The sequence below is a fragment of the Nerophis lumbriciformis genome, linkage group LG06 (genome assembly GCF_033978685.3).
Source record: "Nerophis lumbriciformis linkage group LG06, RoL_Nlum_v2.1, whole genome shotgun sequence".
Taxonomy (NCBI): Eukaryota; Metazoa; Chordata; class Actinopteri; order Syngnathiformes; family Syngnathidae; genus Nerophis; species Nerophis lumbriciformis.
In genome coordinates this window covers 27492785-27505950 of record NC_084553.2, presented here as the reverse complement: position 1 = coordinate 27505950, position 13166 = coordinate 27492785, and the positions used below count along the sequence as shown (strand labels likewise).

Below are 13166 nucleotides of genomic sequence, written 5' to 3'. Positions count from 1 at the left end.
AAGAAAAAAAAAAAAAAAATTCTTGTGCGGCTCGATACCAATCGATCCACGGACCAGTACCGGGCCGCGGCCCGGTGGTTGGGGACCACTGAGGTAAACAACCAACAGTATGTCAGAAAGCTAGCTAAAACGGTACACATATTCATAATATAGTATACATTTTAACTGACCTTTATTTTACTATTTTTGTCTTTTTTTAGGTGGCTAAAATACGCGGTGCTGCTGACCGCCGTCTAACGTTACGTGTGATATATTGACTAACGTAACCCTGCTTGAAAAAAATCACTGAACAAAAAGTATGAATAAGGTAGTGAACTGCAACAGATTCCCGTGTTTGCAATAACGTTATAACGTTAGCAGTGAGTTTACAGCCTCACTGATTTAACTACACAGCAAATAAAAGTCACGTTACTTAGCCAATAAACGTTATCTTACATTCAAAACTTACCGTTCTTTGTGCAACTTCAAATGCCGGGCGAAGTTGGAAGTACGTTGTTGCCTCTCCATCAGTAATTTTCGAACCGCATGTGTTGCATACTGCAAACCGTTTTGTGTTGACCACCTCGTAATTTTTATACCCAAACAAAATTATTTTAGGTATCATTTTTTGTTCACTGGCGTGTGGTTTGGACATGTCTTCTTCGTTGGTTGTCCTGCAATTTGATTGGATGAATGCTGTGTGATGAAAACAAAGTAGATCTAATTTGATTGGCTGTTGTACTGAGACCACACCAGCTGACACACGCAACGCTGATAGACAAGTACACAATGAAAAATACGGAGCGCTCCCAAATAACTTTTTCATCTTTGGGTTTTGGGGAAAGTAGCAAGTCATGTCAAGTCATGTCAATTCAAAAGGCTCAAGTCCAAGTGAAGTCACAAGTCATTGATGTTAAAGTCTAAGTCGAGTTGCAAGTCTTTTTACATTTTGTCAAGTCGAGTCTAAAGTCATCAAATTCATGACTCGAGTCTGACTCGAGTCCAAGTCATGTGACTCGAGTCCACACCTCTGTAAAATACTATAGTGCATAGCTGATTAAAAATATATATACCTGTATATGTAAGTGGCCCAAATCACATATATTAGAAAATAATCTCTTGAAATTGACTAGTCACTTGATTATAATAATAAGACATTTAAATTGTTATGTCAGGTTTGAGACAAATGTGCTGCTGGTATGACCACTGTGTGCACGTCTGTATTCCACTGAATGCTCAGGGTGTTTGTGCGTTCGCTCACACACATGAAAAATTAGAGGGAACATTGATATGTATGTATGTGTATATATATATATATATATATATATATATATATATATATATATATATATATATATATATATATATGTATATGTATGTATGTATGTGTATATGTATGTATATATATATATGTATATATCAGTGACGCGCGGTGAGGTTCATGACTGGTGAGGCACTGACTTCATCACAGTCAGATTTACAAACATATGAACCCTAAAGAGTATCTTATTCACCATTTGATTGGCAGCAGTTAACGGGTTATGTTTAAAAGGTCATACCAGCATTCTTCCCTGCTTGGCACTCAGCATCAAGGGTTGAAATTGGGGGTTAAATCACCAACAATTATTCCCGGGCGCGGCGCCGCTGCTGCCCACTGCTCCCCACTGCTCCCCTCACATCCCAGGGGGTGATCAAGGGGATGGGTCAAATGCAAAGGACATATTTCACCACACCTAGTGTGTGTGACAATCATTGGTATTTTAACTCATTGGCGTTGTTAGGCCTATTTTAGGGGGGCTCAAGCCCCCCTAAAATATTCTTAAGCCCCCCTAAATAATTTGGTGTTTTTTTTGTTTTGTTTTTACAAATAAATGCCGACATATTGATTATAAAGTGGCCCAAATATGAGTTTAAATAAATAATCATATAACCTGTTATTATTCATTCAGTTTCCCCCCACTTCGTAGCGTAAGGTAGAGAGCCCCTTTCGTGCATCGGTATCCAATCTATTCCACTTGTTCATATAGAAAATGCCCACATCACTCAAATTCCAGCCCGCATTTTCTCTGCGACCTTGCTTGCGGTCCTGCAGGTGTACGAAGCACATTATCTTCCTTTACAATGAGTGAAGCTGCACAAAACCTTGTGTGTGCAATTGTAAATCATTTATTTTTTAAGTTTTGTGTTTCTTGTAGAATCTATATAAAGTAATATACATTAGCTTATTGTTAAAATAATGAAAAAAACATCATTAAATATATTTGTTTTATTGTATTGTTACATTAATAGCTGTTTTATTATTATAGGATGGCTTGTTAAACATTTAATAGGATTTTCAGAGGGAGGAAAAACCAAGACATGTAATATAAAATGTAAAATGAATAAATACATAAAAAGAAAAAGAAAATATATGGTTAAAAGCCATCGTCCCGGGGAGCATTTCATTTCGTCCCGTGCATTTTTTTTAAATAATAATAATAACAATGAATAATTTCTAAGTGGTGGCAGAGGGGTTAGTGCATCTGCCTCACAATACGAAGGTCCTGAGTAGTCTAGGGTTCAATCCCGGGCTCGGGATCTTTCTGTGTGGAGTTTGCATGTCCTCCCCGTGACTGCGTGGGTTTCCTCCGGGTACTCCGGCTTCCTCCCACTTCCAAAGACATGCACCTGGGGATAGGTTGATTGGCAACACTAAATTGGCCCTAGTGTGTGATTGTGAGTGTGAATGTTGTCTGTCTATCTGTGTTGGCCCTGCGATGAGGTTGCGACTTGTCCAGGGTGTACCCCGCCTTCCGCCCGATTGTAGCTGAGATAGGCTCCAGCGCCCCCCGCGACCCCAAAGGGAATAAGCGGTAGAAAATGGATGGATGGATGGAATTTCTAAGTCTTTGTTAGCCGTTTGTGAAGTTTTGTGCTCGTGCGTAACATTCGCTCGCATCCTGTGCATCTCCTGGGGGCAAAGCCCCCCTTGTCCTTAAAAGCTAGTGACGCCCCTGCTTTAACCTAACTTTAACTTTACACATACAAACTGTAGCACACAAAAAAGCACATTTAATAAAAAAAAACGTTATTATGGTCTTACCTTTACTTATAAGTGCGGGAACAGTGGTGTTCGTGTTGGAGGAGTTGTGAATGAATGAAATATGAAATCCGTGCTGCAGTCTAATCTAATCTAAAACTGGTGAAGTTAAATGGAAAATAAGTTTATAGTATAATCACTGGATACATATAACAATTTAATTATTTTTTTTTCTTTTTACATGTTTTTCTTTCCATGATGGCAGGTGAGGCGGAGCCTCACCTGCCTCTAGTGACCGCACGTCACTGGTATATATGTATATATATATGTATGTATATATATGTATATATGTATATATATATGTATGTATATATATATATATATATATATATATATATGTATATATATATATATATATATATATATATATATATATATATATATATATATGTATATATATATGTGCGGTCACTAGAGGCAGGTGAGGCGGGGCCTCACCTGCCATCATGGAAAGAAAAAAATGTAAAAAGAAAAACAAAAAATTAAATTGTTATATGTATCCAGTGATTATACTATAAAGTTATTTTCCATTTAACTTCACCAGTTTTAGATTATTTTTATTCAAAATCGCTGAATTTTCACATTTGCCGTTCAAATACTGAGAAGAGACGGTGCGGTGAACAGCAGCCAGTCGAGGCACGTCACTCAGGGCCTCAACATGGACGGACTCGGCTAACTGCTGGTCTGCTGTGCAGTGAGACCGTATTGCTATATGAACTATATTATACATTTCCATAGTTTAGTTAGCTGAGGTATATAATGTACAGTGTATTTTGTCAACAACTGTATGTGTGTAAAGTATTTCTTGTGCTGAGCGATCATAAAACTGCTGCGAAGACGCACCGGCTGAGGCACGCGTAACCACGCCTCCTGGTGATTAAGGCACCTTCGCCGCAGACTGTACCCCCCGACGAGAGCGCCACACCAACCAAAGCCCACACCCAAACCCTCCACGTGCAAGACCGAATCCACCCAAAAAAAGTCACTTAACAAGAAGCCAAAAAGTGCAAAAACAACATTGCTCGCGCCGGAGGAGCCGTGAACGACTGCAAGGACTCTACATTAGGTACACCTGCAGACTGCAGCACGGATTTCATATTTCATTCATTCACAACTCCTCCAACACGAACACCACTGTTCCCGCACTTATAAGTAAAGGTAAGACCATAATAACGTTTTTTTTTTATTAAATGTCCTTTTTTGTGTGCTACAGTTTGTATGTGTAAAGTTAAAGTTAAGTTAAAGCAGGGGCGTCACTAGCTTTTAAGGACAAGGGGGGCTTTGCCCCCAGGAGATGCACAGGATGCGAGCGAATGTTACGCACAAGCACAAAACTTCACAAACGGCTAACAAAGACTTAGAAATTATTCATTGTTATTATTATTATTTTTTTTTAAATGCACGGGACGAAATGAAATGCTCCCCGGGACGATGGCTTTTAACCATATATTTTCTTTTTCTTTTTATGTATTTATTCATTTTACATTTTATATTAAATGTCTTGGTTTTTCCTCCCTCTGAAAATCCTATTAAATGTTTAACAAGCCATCCTATAATAATAAAACAGCTATTAATGTAACAATACAATAAAACAAATATATTTAATGATGTTTTTTTCATTATTTTAACAATAGGCTTATGTATATTACTTTATATAGATTCCACAAGAAACACAAAACTTAAAAAATAAATGATTTACAATTGCACACACAAGGTTTTGTGCAGCTTCACTCATTGTAAAGGAAGATAATGTGCTTCGTACACCTGCAGGACCGCAAGCAAGGTCGCAGAGAAAATGCGGGCTGGAATTTGAGTGATGTGGGCATTTTCTATATGAACAAGTGGAATGGATTGGATACCGATGCACGAAAGGGGCTCTCTACCTTACGCTACGAAGTGGGGGGAAACTGAGTGAATAATAACAGGTTATATGATTATTTATTTCAACTCATATTTGGGCCACTTTATAATGAATATGTCGGCATTTATTTGTAAAAAAACCCCCAAAAAAACACCAAAATATTTAGGGGGGCTTGAGCCCCCCTAAAATAGGCCTAACAACGCCAATGAGTTAAAATACCAATGATTGTCACACACACTAGGTGTGGTGAAATATGTCCTCTGCATTTGACCCATCCCCTTGATCACCCCCTGGGATGTGAGGGGAGCAGTGGGCAGCAGCGGCGCCGCGACCGGGAATAATTGTTGGTGATTTAACCCCCAATTCCAACCCTTGATGCTGAGTGCCAAGCAGGGAAGAATGCTGGTATGACCTTTTGAACATAACCCGTTAACTGCTGCCAATCAAATGGTGAATAAGATACTCTTTAGGGTTCATATGTTTGTAAATCTGACTGTGATGAAGTCAGTGCCTCACCAGTCATGAACCTCACCGCACGTCACTGATATATATATATATATATATATATATATATATATATATATATATATATATATATATATATATATATATATATATATATATATACTTATATATATAAATATTAGGGCTGCAACTAACGATTAATTTGATAATCGATTAATCTGTCGATTATTACTTCGATTAATAATCGGATATAAGAGACAAACTACATTTCTATCCTTTCCAGTATTTTATTGGAGAAAAAAAACAGCATACTGGCACCATACTTATTTTGATTATTGTTTCTCAGCTGTTTGTACATGTTGCAGTTTATAAATAAAGGTTTATAAAAAATGAATTACATTTTTTTTTTAAATAAATAAATACAATTGCCTCTGCGCATAGCATAGATCCAACGAATCGATGACTAAATGAATCGCCAACTATTTTTATAATCGATTGAATCGATTAGTTGTTGCAGCCCTAATATATATATATATATATATATATATATATATATATATATATATATATTACACCCTCCAATGGGCTCACCACTCATGGGAGGGGCCATAGAGGTCGGGTGCGTTGTGAGCTGGGCGGCAGCCGAAGGCAGGGCACATGGCGGTCCGATCCTTGGCTACATAAGCTAGCTCTTTGGACGTGGAATGTCACCTCGCTGGGGGGTAAGGAGCCTGAACTAGTGCGCATATAGTCGGACTCACTTCGACGCACAGCAAGAGCTCTGGAACCAGTTCTCTCGAGAGGGGCTGGACTCTCTTCCACACTGGCGTTGCACGCAGTGAGAGGCGACGGGCTGGGGTGGCAATTCTTGTTGCCCCCCGGCTCAAAGCCTGCTTGTTGGAGTTCAACCCAGTGGACGAGAGGGTAGGTTCCCTCCACCTTCGGGTGGGGGGACGGGTCCTGACTGTTGTTTGTGCTTACGCACCAAACAGCAGTTTAGAGTACCCACCCTTTTTGGATACACTCGAGGGAGTACTGGAAAGTGCCCCCCCGGGTGATTCCCTTGTCCTACTGGGGGACTTCAACGCTCATGTTGGCAACGACAGTGAAACCTGGAGAGGCGTGATTGGGAAGAATGGCCGCCCAGAATTGAACCCGAGTGGTGTCTTGTTATTGGACTTTTGTGCTCGTCACAGATTGTCCATAACAAACACCATGTTCAAACATAAGGGTGTTCATATGTGCACTTGGCACCAGGACACCCTAGGCCGTAGTTCCATGATCGACTTTGTCGTTGTGTCATCGGATTTGCGGCCTCATGTTTTGGACACTCGGGTGAAGAGAGGGGCAGAGCTTTCTACCCATCACCACCTGGTGGTGAGTTGGCTGCGATGGTGGGGGAGGATGCCGGACAGACCTGGCAGGCCCAAACGCATTGTGAGGGTCTGCTGGGAACGTCTGGCAGAGTCTCCTGTCAGAGAGAGTTTCAATTCCCACCTCCGGAAGAACTTTGAACATGTCACGAGGGAGGTGCTGGACATTGAGTCCGAGTGGACCATGTTCCGCACCTCTATTGTCGAGGCGGCTGATTGGAGCTGTGGCCTCAAGGTAGTTGGTGACTGCCGTGGCGGTAATCCTAGAACCCGTCAGTGGACACCGGCGGTGAGGGATGCCGTCAAGCTGAAGAAGGAGTCCTATCGGGTTCTTTTGGCTCATAGGACTCCGGAGGCAGCGGACAGGTACCGACAGACCAAGCGTTGTGCGGCTTCTGCGGTCGCGGAGGCAAAAACTCGGACATGGGAGGAGTTCGGGGAAGCCATGGAAAACGACTTCCAGGCGACTTCGAAGCGATTCTGGACCACCATCCACCGCCGTAGGAAGGGGAAGCATTGCACTGTCAACACCGTGTATGGTGAGGATGGTGTTCTGCTGACCTCGACTGCGGATGTTGTGGATCGGTGGAGGGAATACTTCGAAGACCTCCTCAATCCCACCAACACTTCTTCCTATAAGGAAGCAGTGCCTGGGGAATCTGTGGTGGGCTCTCTTATTTCTGGGGCTGAGGTTGCTGAGGTAGTTAAAAAGCTCCTCCGTGGCAAGGCCCCGGGGGTGGATGAGATCCGCCCGGAGTTCCTTAAGGCTCTGGATGCTGTGGGGCTGTCTTGGTTTACAAGACTCTGCAGCATCGCGTGGATATCGGGGGTGGTACCTCTGGATTGGCAGACCGGGGTTGTGGTTCCTCTCTTTAAGAAGGGGAACCGGAGGGTGTGTTCCAACTATCGTGGGATCACACTCCTCAGCCTTCCCGGTAAGGTCTATTCAGGTGTACTGGAGAGGAGGCTACACCAGATAGTCGAACCTCGGATTCAGGAGCAACAGTGTGGTTTTCGTCCTGGTCGTGGAACTGTGGACCAGCTCTATACTCTCGACAGTGTCCTTGAGGGTACATGGGAGTATGCCCAACCGGTCTACATGTGCTTTGTGAACTTGGAGAAGGCATTCGACCGTGTCCCTCGAGAAGTCCTGTGGGGAGTGGTCAGACAGTATGGGGTTTCGGACTGTCTGATTGTGGGGGTCCGCTCCCTGTACGATCAGTGTCAGAGCTTGGTCCGCATTGCCGGCAGTAAGTCGGACACGTTTCCAATGAGGGTTGGACTCCGCCAAGGCTGCCCTTTGTCACCGATTCTGTTCATAGCTTTTATGGACAGAATTTCTAGGTGCAGTCAAGGCGTTGAGGGGATCCGGTTTGGTGGCTGCAGGATTAGGTTTCTGCTTTTTGCAGATGATGTGGTTCTAATGACTTCATCTGGCCAGGATCTTCAGCTCTCACTGGATCGGTGGGATGAGAATCAGCACCTCCATGTCCGAGTCCATGGTTTTCGCACGGAAAAAGGTGGAGTGCCATCTCCGGGTTGGGGAGGAGACCCTGCCCCAAGTGGAGGAATTCAAGTACCTCGCAGTGCTGTTCACGAGTGAGGGAAGAGTGGATTGTGAGATCCACCGGCGGATCGGTGCGGCATCTTCAGTAATGCGGACGTTGTATCGATCCGTTGTGGTGAAGAAGGAGCTGAGCCGAAAGGCAAAGCTCTCAATTTACCGCTCGATCTACGTTCCCATTCTCACCTATGGTCATGAGCTTTGGGTTATGACCGAAAGGACAAGATCACGGGTACAAGCGGCCGAAATGAGTTTCCTCCGCCGGGTGGCTGTGCTCTCTCTTAGAGATAGGGTGAGAAGCTCTGCCATCCGGTGGGAGCTCAAAGTAAAGCCGCTGCTCCTCCACATTGAGAGGAGCCAGATGAGGTGGTTCGGGCATCTGGTCAGGATGCCACCCCAACGCCTCCCTCGGGAGGTGTTTCGGGCACGTCCGACCGGTAGGAGGCCATGGGGAAGACCCAGGACACGTTGGGAAGACTATGTCTCCCGGCTGGCCTGGGAACGCCTCGGGATTCTTCGGGAAGAGCTGAACGAAGTGGCTGGGGAGAGGAAAGTCTGGCCTTCCCTGCTTAGGCTGCTTCCCCCGCTACCCGACCTCGGATAAGCGGAAGAAAATGGATGGATGGATGGATGTATGTATATATATACATATACATGTATGTATATATATACAAACCACGTTTCCATATGAGTTGGGAAATTGTGTTAGATGTAAATATAAACGGAATACAATGATTTGCAAATCATTTTCAACCCATATTCAGTTGAATATGCTACAAAGACAACATATTTGATGTTCAAGCTGATAAACATTTTTTTTTTGCAAATAATCATTAACTTTAGAATTTGATGCCAGCAACACGTGACAAAAAAGTTGGGAAAGGTGGCAATAAATACTGATAAAGTTGAGGAATGCTCATCAAACACTTATTTGGAGCATTCCACAGGTGTGCTGGCAAATTGGGAACAGGTGGGTGCCATGATTGGGTATAAAAACAGCTTCCCAAAAAATGCTCAGTCTTTCACAAGAAAGTATGGGGCGAGGTACACCCCTTTGTCCACAACTGCGTGAGCAAATAGTCAAACAGTTTAAGAACAGCGTTTCTCAAAGTGCAATTGCAAGAAATTTAGGGATTTCAACATCTACGGTCCATAATATCATCAAAAGGTTCAGAGAATCCGGAGAAATCACTCCACGTAAGCGGCATGGCCGGAAACCAACATTGAATGACCATGACCTTCGATCCCTCAGACGGCACTGTATCAAAAACAGACATCAATCTCTAAAGGATATCACCACATGGGCTCAGGAACACTTCAGAAAACCACTGTCACTAAATACAGTTCGTCGCTACATCTGTAAGTGCAAGTTAAAGCTCTACTATGCAAAGCGAAAGCCATTTATCAACAACATCCAGAAACGCCGCCGGCTTCTCTGGGCCCGAGATCATCTAAGATGGACTCATGCAAAGTGGAAAAGTTTTCTGTGGTCTGACGAGTCCACATTTCAAATTGTTTTTGGAAATATTCAACATCGTGTCATCCGGACCAAAGGGAAAGCGAACCATCCAGACTGTTATCGACGCAAAGTTCAAAAGCCAGCATCTGTGATGGTATGGGGGTGCATTAGTGCCCGAGGCATGGGTAACTTACACACCTGTGAAGGCACCATTAATGCTGAAAGGTACAAACAGGTTTTGGAACAACATATGCTGCCATCTAAGCGCCGTCTTTTTCATGGACGCCCCTGCTTATTTCAGCAAGACAATGCCAAACCACATTCAGCACATGTTACAACAGCGTGGCTTCGTAAAAAAAGAGTGCGGGTACTTTCCTGGCCCGCCTGCAGTCCAGACCTGTCTCCCATCGAAAATGTGTGGCGCATTATGAAGCGTAAAATACGACAGCGGAGACCCCGGACTGTTGAACGACTGAAGCTCTACATAAAACAAGAATGGGAAAGAATTCCACTTTCAAAGCTTCAACAATTAGTTTCCTCAGTTCCCAATCGTTTATTGAGTGTTGTTAAAAGAAAAGGTGATGTAACACAGTGGTGAACATGCCCTTTCCCAACTACTTTGGCACGTGTTGCAGCCATGAAATTCTAAGTTAATTATTATTTGCAAAATTATATATATATATATATATATATATATATATATATATATATATATATATATATATATATATATATATATATATATATATATATATATATATATATATATATATATATATGTATATATATATGTATATGTATATATATATATATGTATGTATATATATATATGTATATATATATGTATATGTATATGTATATATATATGTATATGTATACTGTGTATATATATGTACATACATATTATATATATATATATATATATATATGTATATATATGTATATGTATGTATATATATATGTATATATACATATATGTATATATATATATTTATGTGTACTGTATATATATATGTACATACATACATACATATATATATATATATATATATATATATATATATATATATATATATATATATATATATATATATATATAATATAGATCAGTCAGAAGAATATCATCTTGTTTTTCAGATGATCCGAGTTGACAAATACTCACCAAAAATGTGTTTAGCTACAATACAGTGAGGGATATTACGTGTTTTCTGGTGCTCATTAGCTTGTGCAGGTATACCTGATGTAATGGCTGATGACAGTAGCTTACAGAAGAGTTTAATTTTAGGCTCGGATTGTGTATCTGCTCCAGATCACATTGTGGTTTCACTGCACCTTTGGATTGAGTGAGTCATTTGATGTTTTACTATCAAGTCATGATGGACCAGTAATCCCTTTTTCTTTTCCCATCAGATGGCCAGTGACAGCACTGAGACCAGTGAAGCGGGGGAAGAGGAAGAAGAGCCCGAGGGGGACAATGACAACAAAGAGCGCATGCCTTTTATCCATTAGACCTGACCTGACAGGCTATGAGCTTCACCTTGTAGTGTCACAGTCAGAGTAGTGCCGTCTGTGTGCATGTCATGTACTTTTGTAAGTATATTCATTTTCTTTGTTGTTACTTCAGAATCTTTTGCGTACTCAGTCAACTATGAGAACTGCGTGAAGGAATGTCTGTTTTTTTTGTTTTTTTTGTTTCACAATTATTTGAAACTGAGCTACATCTAGAGAAAACATTTACCTCAATACACTATGATTGAATATGCAACTTGGCCCAAAGACCCGCTGTAATCATAGAAGATCAATTGTATAACAAAAATGTCTTTGATGATGACCGATGATATGTCACATTATTTGTAACAATAGGTGCCAATCCTGTTTTATTACAGGATCACTTGTGCCTTTGAGTGCGTAAAACTTGAAACATGTTCCGTAATGTCAGGCTAACCGTGAAGAACCCAACAAAAGAGATATTTATTCATATCATATGAAAAAATATATATTTTATTTCACAACTCTTGCTAAAATGTTTTATGTTTATTTTAGTGCTGTCATATGATTACATATTTTAATCAAATTAATCACACTTTTAATATGGATTAATCATTATTAATCACAGGTTATTACTCACTTGCATAATTTTTATTAACTCCAAAAATATTTGAACACAAATGCAAGAGGAACTTTTTTTTTAGGTTTTAATTGAATGCACCTAATTTATTTGCTCAAAACCTAGCAACAGTTTGATCTAAAGTCCTCGTCAGGGTGTATACAGTAAGTGAAATCTGCTAGCGAGCACACCAGTCAGTCTCCTCACTGATTTTTGCAGTGACGTATTGTGACAGACTCTCTCTGTCTGGGTTCCACTGACCACCAAGGATTGACATGACATCGAGCAGATTTGTGACTTTGCTTTATTCTTTCGATAAGGCCCTGTCGGTCGGGTCGCTTTTCAGCCCCACCTTGCTCTGCTCGCTCCGCTGTCTGCTTTTCAGCACCACGTCGTCGTCTGTCTTTTGCTCTCCGTCTCCGTCGCTCTGCACGTGTTGGTGCCTCTGCTTCTCTTGCCCTGTCCTCCTCTGCTGCTGCCCTGTTATTCAGTGACAGAGGATTATAGAATTGTGCCCAGCTGGGCGATCCACGCACCTGACGTTTATTTTGGAGCCGATCCCGGCGCGCCCCGCCTCGCTGTCGGTCTGCCGGCCACGCATCCCCACAGACCTCCACCGCCAGATGCAAGCCCCCCCCCCCCCCCCCCCCCATTTTTGAGGGAGCGGGAAATGAAGACGGCCACGTCCACCTGTGCCCCCGGTCTTCTCTTCCTCTTAATTTTCTGTTATGCTGGGTGTGTAGTAATAACCAACACGAACGCGTTACTTTCCAGTCAGCATCTTTATTCCCGTACCTGTATTTACCTATATTACATTCTTCTTCTCCCCTCACCTCGCCGCATCTCCCCCTTTCAATAAAGGCGAATTCCTTCATAACAAAACGTGCAATTGCTTTTGTAATTGGATTCAAGTAACACCATGCCTATACAATTTTGAAAGTAATACAATTACAACCAATCAACCATTACAGCAGCATTTAACCGTATGTAAATTGCATACCAAACATTTTCATGCATGCATTCTTATCTTTTCCTTAACAACTAACAAAGTGCATGTTTATGCAACTTCTTTAGTACATGACATAGTCTTTAGTCCAGTTAGGCGGTTGCCTACACCTCTCAGGTCTACTGTTCACATGTGTCTCTTGTTCAGGTTCGGTCTGTACAGTGTCATTGTCCATAGTGGTCACTTGTGGTAGTACAGAAAGGTGTGATGCATTCCAGACTCTACCATCATCCAACAGGTAGGTGTATAGGCTTTTCTTCCGCACCACAGTTC

General features: G+C 41.8%; 1 protein-coding gene across 1 annotated transcript in view; it reads left to right on the top strand.

The window, feature by feature from the left end:
* The window catches only part of vat1l (vesicle amine transport 1-like), a 44876-nt gene extending 33011 nt beyond the window's left edge, over positions 1–11865 (top strand). Inside the window, exon 9 of the mRNA XM_061963519.1 lies at positions 11191–11865. Within this exon, the coding sequence (XP_061819503.1) occupies positions 11191–11289 (99 nt within the window). The 3' untranslated portion in view covers positions 11290–11865. The remainder of the gene's footprint in view (positions 1–11190) is intronic.
* The last annotated feature ends 1301 nt before the right edge of the window (positions 11866–13166 follow it).